General features: G+C 44.5%; 4 protein-coding genes across 5 annotated transcripts; 1 reads left to right on the plus strand and 3 right to left on the minus strand.

Annotated features, from left to right (window-relative positions):
- Window positions 1–1107: 1107 nt before the first annotated feature.
- On the minus strand, window positions 1108–3815 carry LOC6560312 (tetracycline resistance protein, class C). Its single transcript, XM_001987569.2, has 8 exons — window positions 3519–3815; window positions 3196–3456; window positions 2709–2898; window positions 2326–2621; window positions 2123–2268; window positions 1874–2063; window positions 1422–1578; window positions 1108–1348 (listed from the first exon to the last, which is right to left on the minus strand). The coding sequence occupies exons 1-8, from the start codon at window positions 3751–3753 to the stop codon at window positions 1291–1293; spliced, it is 1533 nt and encodes a 510-aa protein (XP_001987605.1). The 5' UTR covers window positions 3754–3815; the 3' UTR covers window positions 1108–1290.
- Window positions 3816–4269: 454 nt separating this feature from the next.
- LOC6560313 (DNA repair protein Rad51 homolog) lies at window positions 4270–6475 on the plus strand. Its single transcript, XM_043216417.1, has 3 exons — window positions 4270–4538; window positions 4596–5128; window positions 5382–6475. Exons 1-3 carry the CDS (start codon window positions 4270–4272, stop codon window positions 5624–5626), a joined length of 1047 nt encoding a protein of 348 aa, XP_043072352.1. The 3' UTR covers window positions 5627–6475.
- On the minus strand, window positions 5636–6287 carry LOC6559610. Its single transcript, XM_001987571.3, has 2 exons — window positions 6174–6287; window positions 5636–6116 (listed from the first exon to the last, which is right to left on the minus strand). The coding sequence occupies exons 1-2, from the start codon at window positions 6266–6268 to the stop codon at window positions 5636–5638; spliced, it is 576 nt and encodes a 191-aa protein (XP_001987607.1). The 5' UTR covers window positions 6269–6287.
- A 331-nt stretch (window positions 6476–6806) lies between the features above and the next one.
- On the minus strand, window positions 6807–16327 carry LOC6559611 (dnaJ homolog subfamily C member 13). 2 transcript variants are annotated; one of them, XM_001987572.2, is made up of 20 exons: window positions 16255–16327; window positions 15648–15905; window positions 15424–15564; window positions 15206–15350; window positions 14782–14980; window positions 14198–14702; window positions 13954–14132; window positions 13688–13895; window positions 13215–13625; window positions 12817–13158; window positions 12541–12749; window positions 12297–12465; window positions 11472–12239; window positions 10705–11395; window positions 9456–10641; window positions 8865–9399; window positions 7929–8798; window positions 7744–7866; window positions 7423–7681; window positions 6807–7364 (listed from the first exon to the last, which is right to left on the minus strand). In XM_001987572.2, exons 2-20 carry the CDS (start codon window positions 15837–15839, stop codon window positions 7249–7251), a joined length of 7248 nt encoding a protein of 2415 aa, XP_001987608.1. In that variant the 5' UTR covers window positions 15840–15905; window positions 16255–16327; the 3' UTR covers window positions 6807–7248. The 2 variants fall into 2 exon arrangements, with proteins under 2 accessions (XP_001987608.1, XP_032591328.1); XM_032735437.1 differs by having other exon boundaries at window positions 14782–14983.
- Window positions 16328–16434: the final 107 nt, after the last annotated feature.

The following is a 16434-nucleotide window of genomic DNA, read 5'->3' on the forward strand; positions in this document are numbered from 1 at the left end:
AAGGGTATGCCGTCTTCGGCGTGCCGTTCTTTCCTGTTTGACTTATTATCATTTGTCTGGATTGGTGTGCGTGTGTGTTTTTTTCTTCTTATTGTTGTTGCTGAATTCGTGCTATTTGCAAATGAGAAGCACGAGCCGAAGTCAACGCATGGCCTTTGGTGGAGAGTTATTTTTTAATTTCAGTATTTTGACATTAAATGGAGATTTTAATTAGCCATAATTCCCTAGATATAAGATAAGAGAATGTTATACAAATCTTTTTACATTTATTGCTTGTAAACTTATTTATATAATAGTATTTAAGGGGCACCAAATGAATGTTGCATGATAAGCTTTATGATTAATTGCTTCTTAGCAAAATCTACAATGTGTCTCTAAATAAATGATAAGTATAAATTTGAATTGTAAATAAGCATTTATGAATTCCGTTTGTTAATTAAAACAAAACCAAAAATGCATTTCATGCCTCTCCATTTTGGCCATAAATATTTACATAAATATATTCAACATAAATAAGCAAATAAATATTATTTACTTAACATTTCGCTTGTCTAGAATACACAATGTTATTGTTTTAAGCCCCTGATAAATATTTAATCAAGGGTGCAAAAACGCGTGGCTCTTAATTGAAAATTAGCAAATGAAATTAGCGCTAAATTTAACATGAAGTTAACACCACTCTCTCACTTGCTGGTTGGTTTTTTTTTCTTTCTTTCTTTTTTATATTCATTTTGTTTACTATATCTGTTTAATTGACACTGGTTCGAATTGTCAACTGACTGCACACACGCCATTGCCCCACAATGAACAACAAACAGCAGGTCAGGTTATATCAACCGTATTCAAAATAATTGCAAATCTAAATGCAGCTGACAAATATGCGAGAAATGTGGCAAATAGAAAGCGCATTTACTAACACAAAATAAACACTTGTTGATAATTCTCTCTGCTTGTTGTCGATGTCTTTGCACCCTTTAGTAATGCAATAAACGTATTTTTGCTAGGGCAGCCAACAGGGTATCTACCAGCAGGTCACTTCACACTAAAGAGCAAACCCACTTATTTATTTGGCTCAAATAATTGGCCAATAAAAAACCCCCCGCAGTATACATTCACAGTTCACACATTTCGCTATTTATTATGTGCAAATATGTAAGTAGGTAATTCCGTGTGCCATATTATTACAAGCATCATTCAATTTGTATAATTGATGTGCGAATGGTCGAATGACTGGTAAAAATTAACTTTTTTTCTTACTATTTAACAAAAATTATAATACATAGGGGGGCATCACTTGAAAATCTGTTCGTAGTGTTCAGAATTGTTTGTTTTTTTGCGACAGACAAAACTAAAAAAAAATAGGAAATCAATTTATTAAATACACATTATAACATTTGCATATTCATTTTACGGTAACTCACAGCAGCAAAACAATCGCAAGTCCATACAAATTGGCGCTGATTAGGTTAAAGAAACCCGGCACACTACTCAAAGTTAATGTATAAAATAAGATGTAAAGAGTCGAGGAGGCGAGCGGGGAAAGGGACTGCAGCACGCCGAGCAAACCAAATATTTTGCCTGCAATCAAAAAAATAAAACTCATATATTAATATTAATAAATGCAAAACAGGTAATAGTGCTCTAGCTGGATGCAGGGTACATAACTAAATGCCCTGCACCCATCATTGGCATTGACTCTCAAAATTATGACCCTAAAATAGATTTTCTCCAAATTAAAGAGAGAGCTAGGGAAAGTGTCTCAAAAAAATGCTTAATATGTATACGAATACATACATTTCCGCAAGTGTTTGATAGATTTCTTACACATTCGAGAGTACAGGGTATAAAAAGATTCACCCATTATCGTACACACCTCTCTCAACGTCTGGCAAGAGATTTGTTATCATTGTGCGACACATGGGATTCACCATTGACTTAAATACACCCAAACCAATGGCCAGATAGATTTGCCAGTCGACAAAGGCAAAAGCCTTCATCAGACTGCTCGAGACATGACTCAGCAGCGAGATGAGGGCCAACCAAAGAGTTGCTGATTTGATGCACTGTAAATGGGAAGTGATTAACGCATGATGTAATTTTCTATTGTCAATCCCATGCACACCTGCCGCAGCGACCAGAGAAATAGAATGCCACCAGATCCGGCAACAGCTGGCACCAATATGCTGACAGACTCGTAGTTGGTAAACTCCCGCACTGTCCAATGGAACTTTTCACGCATAAACATATAAAACACCGAATTGCTGCCATCTGGAAAACCATTTGAAATCAATTAAGTTTGAGATGAATTCTGTACGCTGGACTCACCATTTACGAAAGTCGCTAGCAGCAACACACACATCAGCAATATGAGTATGGAACGATCTGAGTGTTCACGTCTCCTAAAACTGGTGTCCCACAAATCCTTAAGTGCAAAACCTTGAGAGCGCTGCCTATTCTGCAGACTCTCTGGCAGCAGGGCTGCCATCAGTAACAGGGCAAAGAGTATGGATGCAGCCGAGATGACAAAGATGGTAAAAGCATTGGTGGCGTCATAAATGTAGCCGGCGGCAAAGCTGCCCAGGAGTAAGCCCACATAGATGCTCATCTCATAGGCGATCATTCTGAGTGTTAGAGTGGAGTTCAAAATATATAAATATGAATATATACATATATATTTATTTCTATATGTATTACATTTCTGCACTCACCTGTAAGATCTAATTTTGCCGGTGGATACATCGCCTATAAAGCAAAGTGCTGCCGTGGTTGTGGTGACGGTGCTGCCTATCAGCGATATCGGTATTATGGTAATCAAATAGTACCAAGGACTAACCATGCCATCCAATTGTATGGCTATATAGGCAATACATGCTGATAAACTATACTGCAGCACATACCCTACAAGCCCAGAAGAATTGAGAGTATTTTATATATTTATATATAGCAAACAAAATTCCTAAATAAAAATAAACAAGCTTCTTAAGCAGTGCTGTTATCATACTAAAATTTAAACAAATCTGCGTCACCCAAGATTTCATGTTCTTAAACTAAGAACTAAAATGTACACTAATTCGAAGTGAAAAATGCTTTAAATAACTATTTTGTAGCTAATTAAAGAATCTCATTAAAATAACATATAAATTAATGTGAACAGACTGACAGACATACTGTTTTTCTAAGCAAAACGATACTCACCGAAGAAGGAGGCGAGCAATAGAGGCTTCCTGCCATATCGGTCTGCTAGACCGCCAACAAACAAACCACAAAATGCCGGTAGAAGTGACTCCAGAATCTTTATGGCGAGAAATATATGTGCTGCGTACGGCTGAACCTCTTGCTCAATTATTTTCGTCTCATTTGTTGAATTTTTTGTGCCCAGCAGACTGCAAACCGCTTTTGTGTAGCCCAAGCCAGCTGTGCAGCTTTGATAGATGATTTGCGATTGGAGCACGGTAGCTAAAATATGTTGTAAACATGTACGTGTATTATGGTTATCTGCTGAAGTTCTCAAAGCTCACCTGATAAATTATATGCAAAGAGCAATATCAATATCAACGGTTCCAGTAGAAAAAATCTCAGGTGAGAGCATGGATTCGCAGGTGATTCGACTGCATCAGGTCTATTGGGATCATTGTCCACTTCTCTTTCAATGCAACCATATCCCCTGCTACTGCTGCCGGGTGCTGCATCATATTGGTTGTAGCGGCTTGGTTTGGCGACCAATATTTCATGTGCATGCGGTCTCTCGTCCATATTGTATTCGCGACTGAGACAAGCTGGCGATTGCTGCTCATTCAGATCAAGCTAAAAGTCGTGTTCCTTAAAGATAAAGTGGCGACTTCTCTATGTATGCTTGGGGATTTCCATTATATACATATAAACAAGATCACACATACACATACCAACACACACATACACAATACTATCATTGTTTGATCCAATTCATGAGTCAGTAGTATTTTATATATAAAACGTGCACTATCTGACCGCAACTTTATTTTTATTTATTTTTAGTTTTTATTGCTATTTTACTTTCCAGTCTACCATTGCTGAATCTAACTAAACGGCTTAACATTAAAGGGCATGTATTATGGCGCAGCTCGTGATAAGCATAGTTCAACTAATGTTTTTCAAACTATTCTCGTCGGTTTTTTGAATTCTTGCAATTGAAATTTGGCACTAATTAATCCCTTTTTGGCAATATCAACTTATCGATTTTCAAATATGCAATCGATAATCTGTTTCCGCCAATTTGCCGACTGTAAACAAATGGGAAGCTGCGAGGAGCTGCAATCGTTGCTCTCGTTGACCAAAACGGGAAAACAACTGTCTCAATACCATATTAAGTTGCTGCAAAAACAGAATATTAACACAGCCGAAGACTTTGTGGAGGCAGATACTGTTGACCAGATCTTAGCTGTTAGCAGAGATACAACTTACGAAATCAAGCGGGAGCTTCTGGATTTAATAGTGGGAAAAGTAAAGCTTAAATCAGTTTATCAGCCAAATCCAGTGAACTATTCAACTGGCATTGAAGAGTATGCAAAATAAGTAATTTAAATTGTTAAATCATAAACTAATTCTGTCATTTACAGATTGGACAACTTGCTGGAGTCTATTGGGCAGCCCTTTCGGCCTGGTCGAGTCTGGGAGATTATTGGCGAAAGCGATGCGGGCAAAACTGAACTCTTACACACATTGGCCATCAATTTCGTTTGTAGAAACGGAGTGAATTGTGGAATACTCTTTGTGGACACCAATTCCGGCTTTGAAACCGAACGACTGGAGGAGATACTGCAGCAGCGACAGCTGGATGAAGACGCTGTTGATAAATATTTAGATCAAATTAATGTGGTCAAAGCCATCTCAGCTCAATCCTTGCTTATGGCACTGGAATCTCTGCACGAGCAACTATCAGATCGTAAAGCCAATTTGAATCATGTGTCACGCACTAAAGTGGTTTTAATTGATTCCCTGACGGCCTGTTTCATAATGCTACGCAGCAGTTCTAATCGCAACAAGGGACGCAGTTTTCTAACGGAATTGGCCATGATTATGCGGAAATTAGCTGTGGAACATGGCATTGCATTCATTGTGGGCAACTTGACCTTCGTTCCGGAAGATGAAAGTAAGTGTCGAAGAGTTAAATACATCATTATAAAATCGAAGCATCTTCCAGCCCCTAAGATATGTGTCTGAAACAGTACATAAATTTACATGGAAACTGATATTAATCGGTGCATCTGTCTGCTTCTATCGGATCATATATATACTATATAATGCGTTGTCATATGTCCTGCAAGGCTATTAAGAAACTCCTTGTTCTTTTCTTAAACTGAAATTTATTTACATATGGTGTATTACTAAAATCTCATTCACAGCTGATGGCGGGGATGATGCGGATGACAACGATGACGGATCGACGCAAATAGACTCAGATGCATGGCAAGAGGACTGCACCTATTTGGGCGACTACTGGTGCTCGGTTTGCACACTAACGCTGGCGCTGGAGCTTCCAGAGGATTCGCACAGCGATGGGTTGCGACTGCTAAAGGTGCTAAGTAACAGTTGTGGAGCCAGCGAAGGCAGCTGCTTGCTGCGCATCACAGACGCTGGCCTCATTTGAGTTTAGTTGCTAGTTGGGTGGACGACGTGTTCCCGTGCTGAGATGGTGCTGTTGCTGGTAAGATTTCATTACGCGCTTGCCGGGTTCGATGGCATCGCTTAGACCAGGACGTTTGCGTTTGTTGTCCCTGTCCCTGTCCCTGCCCTTGTTGGCACTAGAATGTGGTGTGGATGTTTGCGCTGCAGTCTCCAGTTTGGCATCCTTGTCGGCTGATGCTTCCAGCGACAAATCCGAGTCGTGTGCATATTGGCAGCTGGTGCCAAAGCGGCAGCGTCCCTTCCTATAATTCCAACATATTTTACGCCCGTTCTTTAGCTGCATATGTGTATCGTTGTTTACCATTTTGACGTGTCGTTCCAGGGAAGCTGTCTTGTGCAGCTCCGCCTCCAGAAACGGATTACTAAATACATCCCCAGTCCGTTTTGTCGCCGCATTGTCCAGTGCAGCGCTTGCACTGGGCAATTTGGGAATTTTCTGTACTGCGGGCGGCCTGCAAACATTTATATTTTTAATTTGTATCTCTTTTTTATAAAGATTATTAGCTAACCCTTCTGACTTGTTTACATCTTCTTTCTCAGACTCATTGCTGCTGCTTTCCACATCAGACTCTGAGGAATCACTATAATCAGCAACCAGCGACATTGTTTACCTTTTGCTTTCTGAATAAACAGTGTGACCGCAGTATTAAGCAATTGAAATGCAAAATACCAACAAAATAAATATATTAAATTGCAATTAATCACGAATCCAAAACATTGCATACTTTCAGGCTCGGGCAATTTGTCTGTGAGATCGACAGCGAGGAATACTTTTAGGCTTCAAATAAATTACGAGTTAAAAAATCATAAATTCAAAGCACATTCTTGGGACGGGTTTTGTTTTTCAGGATAACTCGGCGAAATCATTATCGATTTTCAAAGCATATAAACGTAAAAATCGCAGTGGCAAACTCTATCGAAATAAATTCAATGATTATTGGCTAATCTAAGACCCCAAACACCTGTACAAATTTCAAATTGTCGACCTGTGGAAATCCTCGAATACCAAAATGCTTCAATATATGAAAATATGCTCCATCTTAAGATCCTTAGGGATATGACCTAGATTTATCTATATAACCGCAAGGGGAATGGTTCGCTCCACTCCACCCAACCACACCAAACAATGAAAAGATAGTTGATTCATTTTTAATGAGTCTGTTTTAATTCATAATACATATGTATAATCACTTTATGCATGCTTTAATTAATGTGTATATATGTATGTACGTGTGTGTGTGTGTGTGTGTATTCACTATTAACTATTTATACAATTTATATAAATATAAAAAATTAAACGTTTCGTAGACTTTGTTACAGATTGTTAATATGTTTGTTTGGTGACAGTCACGCCTCCTCCATTCCTTCTCTTTTCTTTCTTTTTTTTTTTTGTTTAACAAAGCAGTGTATGTTTAAAATGATGCAAAACTTTTAATACAATAAAGGAAATCAGGACACGTCCATATAAAAGCTTGCGTGGCAATCGAAGGCGCCGTTTAGCTAGAGGGTGTGTGTTTTTGTGTAGAGCAAGGCAAATCATAAGTTATGCTTAGCTTTTGGATGGCTGTGGCAAATGAGGAGCCGCTAATCAATAGGTTGACGTGCAGAAGGATCATCGCGATCCATGGGCGGTGGTGAGGTAAGCACTTCAACGCTTTGCGCTGGTCCTGCGGTGAGGTAGCCCGCCGTCGGATTAATGCCTGCAATAAAGTAACGATTACAATTGATTACATAGAGATATTTAGAGTATTTGCTAACCAGTCAAGTAGCCACGTATGTTTGTGTCTGTTATGAATAAGTCATGACGCTGATCCTTGAACTCGGCCCAGATGGGATGCTTGAGCAATATTTGTGTGACACGATCCCCATAATTGAGATTGTGTGTCATGCCCTTGAGCGCAGCGACGATTTGTGCTTTAACTGCGGACGCATTGTCCACGAATTCCAAGCGACTGTCCAGCAGACCCAGCAGAAACGGTATAAGCCCCACCTCCAGCGATTGACTGATCAGCGAGTCCTGCAAAACAATATATAAATGTAAATAATATCATTAAAGTTATAATTTCATTTGCGACTCACATGTTGATGCTTGAAGAGGCGACTCAGTGCCTCGCATGCCTTCTCAATGCAATCCCGATTTTGTTCCATGCATTTCTTCAGCGGCGCAACGCATTCCGTTTGCGAGATGGCGCTCACACAGAACTGAGAAGGCAATTGACGGAGATTAGCTAAGAGTCTATCGATAGTTAATGTGCTCAACTCACCTCAGAGAGCGACAGCTGGTGTAATACTGATAGCGTGTTCTTTGGTTGCACCGATAGCAAATTGAACAGTTTGGGTATGTGACCCAGTACGGGTATATCGTCGGCGAGGTTAGGCTGGGAGCGCAGCAGCTCCACTAGCGCTGTTGTGGACAAGTCCAGCACGTCCTGCTCAGTGGAGCTCTTGCTAATTTGCTCGACCACAAAGTCCAAGAGATCGGAGAGAAACTGTTTGGGCTTGCGCAGCGTCCAGGCAGGATTGCTAACAAAGAGTCTTAAATAGACGCCTGCGACAACAATCTCATTAGACACAATATCCTTAAGCATTTCGGGATCCTTCCACAGATGTCGGTTATTTGACTTTTGCTGCTGATAGAATCGGTTGCACGTCTCCGCAACCGCATCGCACACATTCGAGCGTGTATTGTCGTTCCAGATCAGTTCCGGGTGCTCGTGTATGGACTCAAAAAGTTGCACAGACGTTGCCGGCGACTCGATCATGGCATCTATGAAGAGCGCAGGCAGAAACTTCGATATGGTGATGCGTACCTTGGGCCCACTTAGACGATCTGCCGTCATTTTGGCCAGTATTTCGGCGCACATTTCACGTATTTGCGGATTGCGTGAATTGCAGAACATGTCTAGAAGATAGATAGCAGCACCCTTGGCTTGCGCCTCCTTGATCATCTCCTGGACGTTCATAAGGCCGGAGAGCGTCTCCAGCACCTTCACCTGGCTGGCACGCAGCTCGGGATCCTTAAGTGCGACCAAATAATTGCCAAGAATCTCACAGGCAGCCACCTCCGAGACGCACTCCTTGTTGCGCGACACCAAAGCGACCACCTCCAGCGCCACAGCTTTAACGCTGGAATTCTGCGAAAGGAAGTAAGAGAATTAACAAATCTGTGCATCGAATGTGAACTTCATCTGCGCACTTACATCAGCGAATATGTTGTTGGCCAGAAAGCCGAATATCATATCGAAACTGCCAATGCATTGGATCTCCACCTCGGCATTGGTTTTGATTACCGCAATCAGTGCACGCAGCACCATTGTGATGTGCAGCTCCAGCTGAGCATCGCTGGCATAGTCGTATTTTGCTTGCTGCAGTGATAGCTGCTGCTCCGCCTGTGCATCCGTTTCTAGCTTTTTGCGGCTCTTGGAACGATTGTAGGCATTCAGCACCTCGTCGAAAGTGCCGCCAGTTTTGATGTCCTGCTGTTGCTGCTGATGCAGCTGTGGATGATTGGGCGCTAGCGTGGGCGTCAGTATGCCATCGCTGCCCATTTTAGGCGTTGCTGCGGGTGGCGCAGCAGCTGCCGGTGAGTGCTTGGCCTGTTTGTGGTGCAGAAACTTATAGGCATGCTTTAAGTAATCCAACAGATCCATGATGAACTGCTTGGGCTGGGCAATGGGATGCGTGGGCATGTCGTTGTAGATACGTATGAATATTCCACCAATTTGCAATTCATCCCTGGAAAAAGGAGTATTTAAAATCGGGATTTAAACAGATGTGCTTTTACTACTGACTTGTGGGCATCGAATTCGAAGCTGTTCACCAGTTCGTAGACCTGGGCAATATCCTCGTGTGTTTCCTTGGCGGATGCAGTGCGCTGCTGCTCAAGGAAATCCTTGAGTTGGGCCCGCGTCCCATTGTCCCAAATCAGGTAGGGATTGCGAGTGTTGGCCGTCAGCAGCTTGAGCACCTCGCTGTCCGGTGCCGTGGCCAACTGGTTGGCAATGTAGCGTGTGAGCAGGCGATCCAAGACCTGCTTGATCAGCGTATTGTTCGGCTCACCCGTCACCAGATACTTTTGCTGAATGGCGCTCTGGCGTGGCTGCTGCTGGTCGCTGTCTGTAGGCGTGGAGCTGGAGGTATCGCTGCTAACGCTCGAGTCCTGCTTGGTGAGCACAACAGCCGTTTCCTTCTCCGACTCTTTGCCGGTGCCAATTGCCAGCTGTTTGCTCTGCAGCGGATTGTGCGCATTTTGCATGTACGACGAATTGATTGTCGATGACGGCTTGGGTTTGATAGCTGGCGCCGGCTTAGCTCCTGCTGATGGCGAATTGGATTCGCTGCCCGTAATCGGTTTGTTACGCAACTCCATGCCGTAGCCGGCGAGAGCGATGCAGCCAAGTACGGCCATTTTGGCCAAATTGTTAGCCAGCTGCTGCTGGTTGGACTTGTCGCTAACCTCCACGCCGCTCTCATCCAGCGTGTAGTCATACTCAAAGATGAAGAGCAGCAGCGACCAGAGAACACCATTACGGGATAGATTGCACTGCAGATCATAGTTGTTGGCCGCCAGACTGGTCACCAGGCTAACCGAAAGCGTGTGCTTGAAGTAGACGACGCGACACACATCCGAGAGCAGCTGCGGTAGCTGGATGATCTTCTGCTTGCACTTCTCAAAGTTGCAGGCGACCTCAAAGCAGCGTGTCACATTTGAGATAACTTGGTAGTGCAGCGAATCCGGCTTGGAGTCGACTCCCAGTATGGAAACGCACCGTGAATAGGCTTCCAGCAGCGCCTCGATGCCCTCCTCGCGACGCAACTCCTCGGCATTCAGGGCCGAGCAGTGGACCGTGTGATAGCACAGTTCCGAGGCAGCGGTCAGCAGTTGGGCCTCCTTGCAGAACAGCTCTTCGTCGCGTGTTTCCAACCGAATCGTCTTGATTAGCTGCGGATAACCCGCATATTTATATGGACGCAGCACTGTAAGTTTGAAAGTGAATAGTGAGTAAATGCAATTAAGTTATTAAGCTATTGCCCACTCACCATCCGGATAGCGCTCGAAGAGAATACTCTGAGTGCGCAGTATGAGCACAATATTGTTGGGATCCGGACCGCCGGAGCTCCAGACGGAGCGCGAGCACAGGAATTCATAGGCCTGATTAACCTTCTCGAAGATCTCGCGACCATTCGGATTCTTATCGGGATGATACATCTGCGCCAGTTTGTAGTAGCTCTTGCGTATCATGGACTCATCCGGTTTGGGCGTTTTGGCCAGATCAATGCCCAGATCCTGGTACGCCTGCTGTATGGTCATCTGTGGCGGCTTCTTCTCCACCTCCTTCCGCCAGGCGTCAAGCGTATGCTTCAACAGCTGCACAGGATCCGAGATCGGCCAATTGGGAAACTTTTGCGTGTCGCACAAATGCCGCAGATAGTAAATGTGGCAGAAGAGCTCGTTCTCCAGCTGCGGATAGCTGATGACGGGTATGGCCAGGTAAGGGTATCTGGCCATCGTGTGACCACGCAGGCGCGGCGTAAAGTCCGCTATGTGCGCGGCAATCTTCTCGATGAGCAAGCGACGCATCTCCGAGCTCCAAATTACCTCGGGCGTATCGAATTCCCCCAGAAAGATTTCGGCAAACTTTTCGGCACTGTAATTCTCCAGGAAACACACCATCGCCTCTGGCAGCAGCTGGCCCAAAATACTCCGATGCATAATGCCCGACTGGGAAGTCTGCAAAATGAATCGAAAGGCAGAGAAATTGGAAGTGGAATCATTAAATCAAATCAAATAAAATCCACAGACTCACCTCTTCGCTGCGGAAGCCCTGCTTCATGTGCGTCATTTTAAGGAATCGTGTGATGGGCAGAATGTTGCTGCCCGTGTACATAAGCATAAAATAGAAGACGCCGGTCATATAGACCTTGGGCATTTCGGGATTGTCCTCCATGATCTGGCAGAGCAGCGTGGCCACACGCTCCAGCAGGCCCGGATCGTGGGTGAGGCACACCTGCACCACGTGCGGCAGGCAAATGAATTCAGAGAGTTTGCGCGACAACTTGGGTCCTGGAATGAGCACGGCCACACCATTCTGTGTGCGGCTGGGAAAGAAGCTGGTGCACTTGATCAGGATATCGAGGATCTTTGATGACAGCTCCGTTTCGTCGTAGAGCGGTGTGCCCTTGGCAATAAGACACCACTTCAGTTGGGGTATCTGCTGCAACGAGCGCCAGCCATCCATGCCAATGGCCCAGCAGCGAGTCTTCGGCGTGATCTGGCCCTTCTGCCAGAGCTCCTTCAGCTCCGAGTAGGTAATGGGTCCCTGCCGTTCCGCTTTTTGGCCATCCTTCTCGATGTTGTAGTACCAGTCCTTTTCCTCGTAGGCAGCCATATTGGGACCCGCCTCGATCACATTCGTTTTGGTGTTCAGCTGTGCGCGACCCTTGTGCAAGTGCGCCAGTGTGATCAGGTCAACCAGGCACTGCACATGATCGCACAGAGCGCGACAGTTGGACTTTTCCAGCACCAGACACGATATCAGATTGATTAAGGCATCTCGCATGGACGGAGACAGGCACTAGAATGAGCACAATGCAAGATTATGAAATGAAAGCTGAACATGTCAGTGACTTACGCGATCGCTCAGCTGCAGAATGTAGGACATGTCGCTAAACTTGCCAATCTCCTGGTGATACCGTCTATACACCTTGGCCAGTGCCTGCAGTGAAAATACCGTCATCTGATCATCATTGACGCGCTGTCGGCACAGCACACGTCGATATAGAGCATTAAATAGCTCGATCCTGCCCAGAAAGAGATGAATTATTATACAACATGTAAATAAATAATTATACATATTTAAGGCTTGAGCCACTTACGGATCCTTGACCAGATTTTGCGGCCAATCATCCTTCTCCAGTATGAGCCGTATATAGTAGTCCCCAATTTTAATCTCCTCGGCCAGGCACTGGTAGCCCACCTCGAATTCCTGATAGTTCCAGGCCACAATCATCTGACCAGCCAGGTCGCGATCACTCAGAAATTGGCGCAACTCGTTCTCCAGACACATGCGCAGCTCCTCTCGCGTCTAATTTAAAGGCAAGCCGAGTGATTTATTTAGTAGAGTGTTTGCTAAGGATTATGATGATGCTCACCTTGTGATTCCAAATTAGATTGGGCAAACTGTGATCTTTGGCAAAGTTGTAGAAAAAGTAGGGCAAATTAACAATGGCTTCGGAGGTTTTCTTCTTCTGGCGTCGATTGCGCAGCACCACTGGACGATTCTTGAGCGCCTGGGCGGCGCCGTCCTGCTGCTCGATCAGGTTCAAGCCCCAGTGCTTGATGCCCTGCAAATGCTTCTCTATCACATTCTTGCGAGTTTTCTTGGAATGTTGAATTGCAAATTTGAGATTATCGCGAAAGTTCAGTTTGTCCTCCTCCACATCCGTGTCGGGCACGCTTTCCTCTATCTCCAGAAAGGTCAGCAAGCCAGCGGGCTGCAATTCGAGGAACGTTATAAAATAAGATCCAACACAATAGGTTCTCAGCTTACGAAAATGCGTTTAAACAGTTCCATGGCCTCATCGCTGTCCGTCAGCCAGAGACCGATCAGGTGACGCGACAGCTGGCGATGCGTTATCAATGTGGGGTCATTGGATGGTGTGTAGAGCGCCACAAGCAAATGACGACACAGCGCCGCCTCGTCCAAAGCTAACGCCTGCATTTGCTGGGCCACATGCAGTTCACCCTCCTCAATGATGGCGCGCAACACCAAACCGGCGCCCTTGACAATCGCCAGCGATGGATGCTGGAACAGCTTGTACAAAAAGCGACCGCGCTCAGCAACTAGCTCGAGCAGTGTATCAAACTGCTTGCCTTCCGTGGTCTCGCTGTAAGGCACACACAACGCGAACGTCAGAAAGTCGAGCATGGCGGACAAGACCAGTGCACCGCTGCCGTGGCTCTGCAGGGAGAAACGAAGCATGAACACAATCAAAATCATAGATAAGATTGGACTTGTCGTACCACATGCGTTGTCCACATGTTGAGCAGCGTTTCCAAAAATGATTTGGATGATAATATGGAAGATTTGTTCAGCTGCTCCTGCTTGAGGTCGTGATCGGTGTGCACCGAGTGCATCAATGAGTTGATCATATCAATCGCCGAGTAGGTCACTGCCAAATCCTTGCGTCGCAACGAGGCCACCACCTTAGTGCCAATGATTTCGCGAAAACTGCAAAGGCATATTAAAAAGTTGTTCATAAAATATGTAAATAAATATATATATTTACCCCGGAAGATTGGTAAAGGCAGCGTAGCCCACTTTGCTAGCCAGCAGACGCGTCAATGCATGGAATATGGACTCTAGCTCAGTGTTATTCAGCTGCGCCGTTGGACTATCGAGTTCCTTCTGAGCCAAGGCCTGCAGGGCACTCAATATGAGCTTCTCCTTATTCTCCGCAAACAGACTCTGCAAGAAAGACAAATTTCAATTTTAACAAATATGCTTGGCAATTTGGAGCCGTTTCAACTTACATCCTGGGTGACACTGTAGTTGAGTCCACTGTGCGGCACATTGGCATTGAAACGCTCGAGGATCTCGTAACGGCGGTTTGGATTTTGGAAATTATTGATAACCAGGCGCAACAGGTTGGCTTCCGTCTCCTCGTCCACGGAACTGTTGAGGGGGACATAGCGCTTGCCACGCGGCGTATTGCCAATGCGTATGTGCACATCCTGATTGCCACTGGAGCGCACCGCATCCAAGACAGTGGCCAGCAGCGAGTCGCGATCGTTGGTGCTGTAGCTGCGCACAATTCCGTTCTTATACTCAATGCAAAAACGCTGAAGATTGTCCTTATCGCGCACCAGTGCAAACACATCGACCAACGGGCGCAGCGTGCAGACGCTGTACGTTTGCGGATCGCGCTCGAGCAGCGTCACCTCGGTTAGGCAGAGTATGCGTTTCACTGGATCCGGATGCCGAGGCGTTATCTTCTGCACTGTGAACTCTGTCATCGAGGTCTGGAACTGATCACCGCTGTAAGTTAAACACAAAGCACACAATGCTCTTAATTAAATACTCGAACAGGGAGGAAGAGATTAATCGATATACTTGCCTATATTTGCCAAAACGCTGTCGCTCGAATTGCTCGAGAGTTATTTGACTCTTGAGTATTTTGGTTTCAATGCCGAGAAACTGGGCGGAACGTTGCGCAATGTTCTGCACGATCTCGTGGTGATTGAGCGCCTTGAACATGTGCAGGCGACTGAAGCCGCCGTAGGCCATCACGATGCCATTATCATAGTCCGAGATGCCTGCTTAAAACGTGCGCGTAAACGAAAAATCACAAAGATGAGTGCAAAGGAAACGCAGAAACAAGAAATGGAAACAAAGCGAACAAGTATTAAAACGTGAAACGTGATGACACAGAGAACAAACACAATAGACTTTAGAAAATATTGGCACATTAGCTTTTGCAATGGTTAAGGCACGGCGTAGATCCCAATGCCAGCCACATTTTCAAGCCATGCTATAGGTACCTATTATTCCCTCGATGTCCTTGTACATATAGCTGGTGAGCACATCGTTTGTGGTTGGATCCAACTGATCCAAGGAGCAGGGCGTAACTTCCAGAACAGTGGGTAAGCTGATGCCCGACCAATGGTATTTATATGCATTAAATCGCTGTGCCAACCGATACAAAAAACTCTCTATTAATTCAATTAAAAAGTGTACAAGTGTCAGTGTGTCAACTTACGAGAGCATTTTTAGGCTTGTCTGCGAATTCCCTGTAGTACTTTAATATGGAGGTGAGTATATCGTTGCGATACTCCGACGAAAGTTTAATCGAATCCAATTTTTTGTCTTTCTTAATGGTGAGCACAAACTCATTGGGTATCTGCGATCATTCACCAACACAATTGATTCAATTCATTAATATAAATAAACAAATATATAAATATATTTATATGTGTTCCTCACATTTGTGGTCTTTGTGGGTGCGGCTGCTACAATATCCGAGTAGGACCAGCGATTTGTCAGATCAAATCTGTCCGGATTGTAGGTGGAGATGCCGGCGGTGCCAATGGAGAGAATACGCTTATATTTGCCCTTCCACGAGTGCTTCGTCACAATGAAGCACTCGAGATCCACATTCTCCTTCGGCGGCAGCATCTTCGGCCGAAACTGCAACCTGTTTCCAATTAATGTGCACTAGTTTTACGCCACTAAATAACAAAACTAAAACCAATTCGAAAATAGAGAGGGAGAGAGAAGAGAAGGAGAGGGAAATTAAAAATATATATTTATAATTGGCGGCACAGCTGATTCATGTTACATCCGATTTACTGCTCATTACTCGAGTCAACCAAAACTTGGGCCTGTGGCGAACTTATCAGCTCTCAAGTGCCACGGCCCACAAACAACAAAGACCGAAAAGGGGAGTAAACGTGACGACGACGGCGACGACGTCGACGATGGCAACGAAGAGAGCTGCGACGACAGTGTTTCCAATCAGAAGCAGCGGCAATGCTAATTAGCTTAAGTACTGTTGCTGATCCTGTTGCTTTCGCTTTCTTTTGTTGCTTACCTTAAACATTTAAAACATGTCAACTGCTTGCACTTGATTTTTACAATTATCGGTTGATAATTACTATATTACAATTAAATCTTTGTGGATATTTGTAATTTTTGCATTTGCATTTTTTACAACAGCAGCGCAAGCAATGTGACCGATGCTGGAATTCGCCAAAAACACATATTTTTGGCA

Source organism: Drosophila grimshawi, unplaced genomic scaffold (genome assembly GCF_018153295.1).
Source record: "Drosophila grimshawi isolate 15287-2541.00 unplaced genomic scaffold, ASM1815329v1 contig_1369, whole genome shotgun sequence".
NCBI classification, from domain to species: Eukaryota; Metazoa; Arthropoda; class Insecta; order Diptera; family Drosophilidae; genus Drosophila; species Drosophila grimshawi.

What these genes read in the sequence shown, in the direction of transcription:
- LOC6560312 (XM_001987569.2), bottom strand. Translation starts at nt 3,753, where the DNA reads ATGGACGAGAGACCGCATGCACATGAAATATTGGTCGCCAAACCAAGC. An exon ending in TTCTCTGGTCGCTGCGGCAG is followed by an intron (nt 2,064 to 2,122) that starts GTGTGCATGGGA and finishes TCCCATTTACAG; the next exon opens with TGCATCAAATCAGCAACTCT. An exon ending in CTTGCGATTGTTTTGCTGCT is followed by an intron (nt 1,349 to 1,421) that starts GTGAGTTACCGT and finishes ATTTTTTTTTAG; the next exon opens with TTTTGTCTGTCGCAAAAAAA.
- LOC6560313 (XM_043216417.1), top strand. Translation starts at nt 4,270, where the DNA reads ATGGGAAGCTGCGAGGAGCTGCAATCGTTGCTCTCGTTGACCAAAACG. An exon ending in TATTCAACTGGCATTGAAGA is followed by an intron (nt 4,539 to 4,595) that starts GTATGCAAAATA and finishes TGTCATTTACAG; the next exon opens with ATTGGACAACTTGCTGGAGT. An exon ending in CTTCGTTCCGGAAGATGAAA is followed by an intron (nt 5,129 to 5,381) that starts GTAAGTGTCGAA and finishes TCTCATTCACAG; the next exon opens with CTGATGGCGGGGATGATGCG.
- LOC6559610 (XM_001987571.3), bottom strand. Translation starts at nt 6,268, where the DNA reads ATGTCGCTGGTTGCTGATTATAGTGATTCCTCAGAGTCTGATGTGGAA. An exon ending in GATGTAAACAAGTCAGAAGG is followed by an intron (nt 6,117 to 6,173) that starts GTTAGCTAATAA and finishes AAATGTTTGCAG; the next exon opens with GCCGCCCGCAGTACAGAAAA.
- LOC6559611 (XM_032735437.1), bottom strand. Translation starts at nt 15,839, where the DNA reads ATGCTGCCGCCGAAGGAGAATGTGGATCTCGAGTGCTTCATTGTGACG. An exon ending in ACAAGCCTAAAAATGCTCTC is followed by an intron (nt 15,351 to 15,423) that starts GTAAGTTGACAC and finishes CGGTTGGCACAG; the next exon opens with CGATTTAATGCATATAAATA. An exon ending in AACTGTTTAAACGCATTTTC is followed by an intron (nt 13,159 to 13,214) that starts GTAAGCTGAGAA and finishes CTCGAATTGCAG; the next exon opens with CCCGCTGGCTTGCTGACCTT.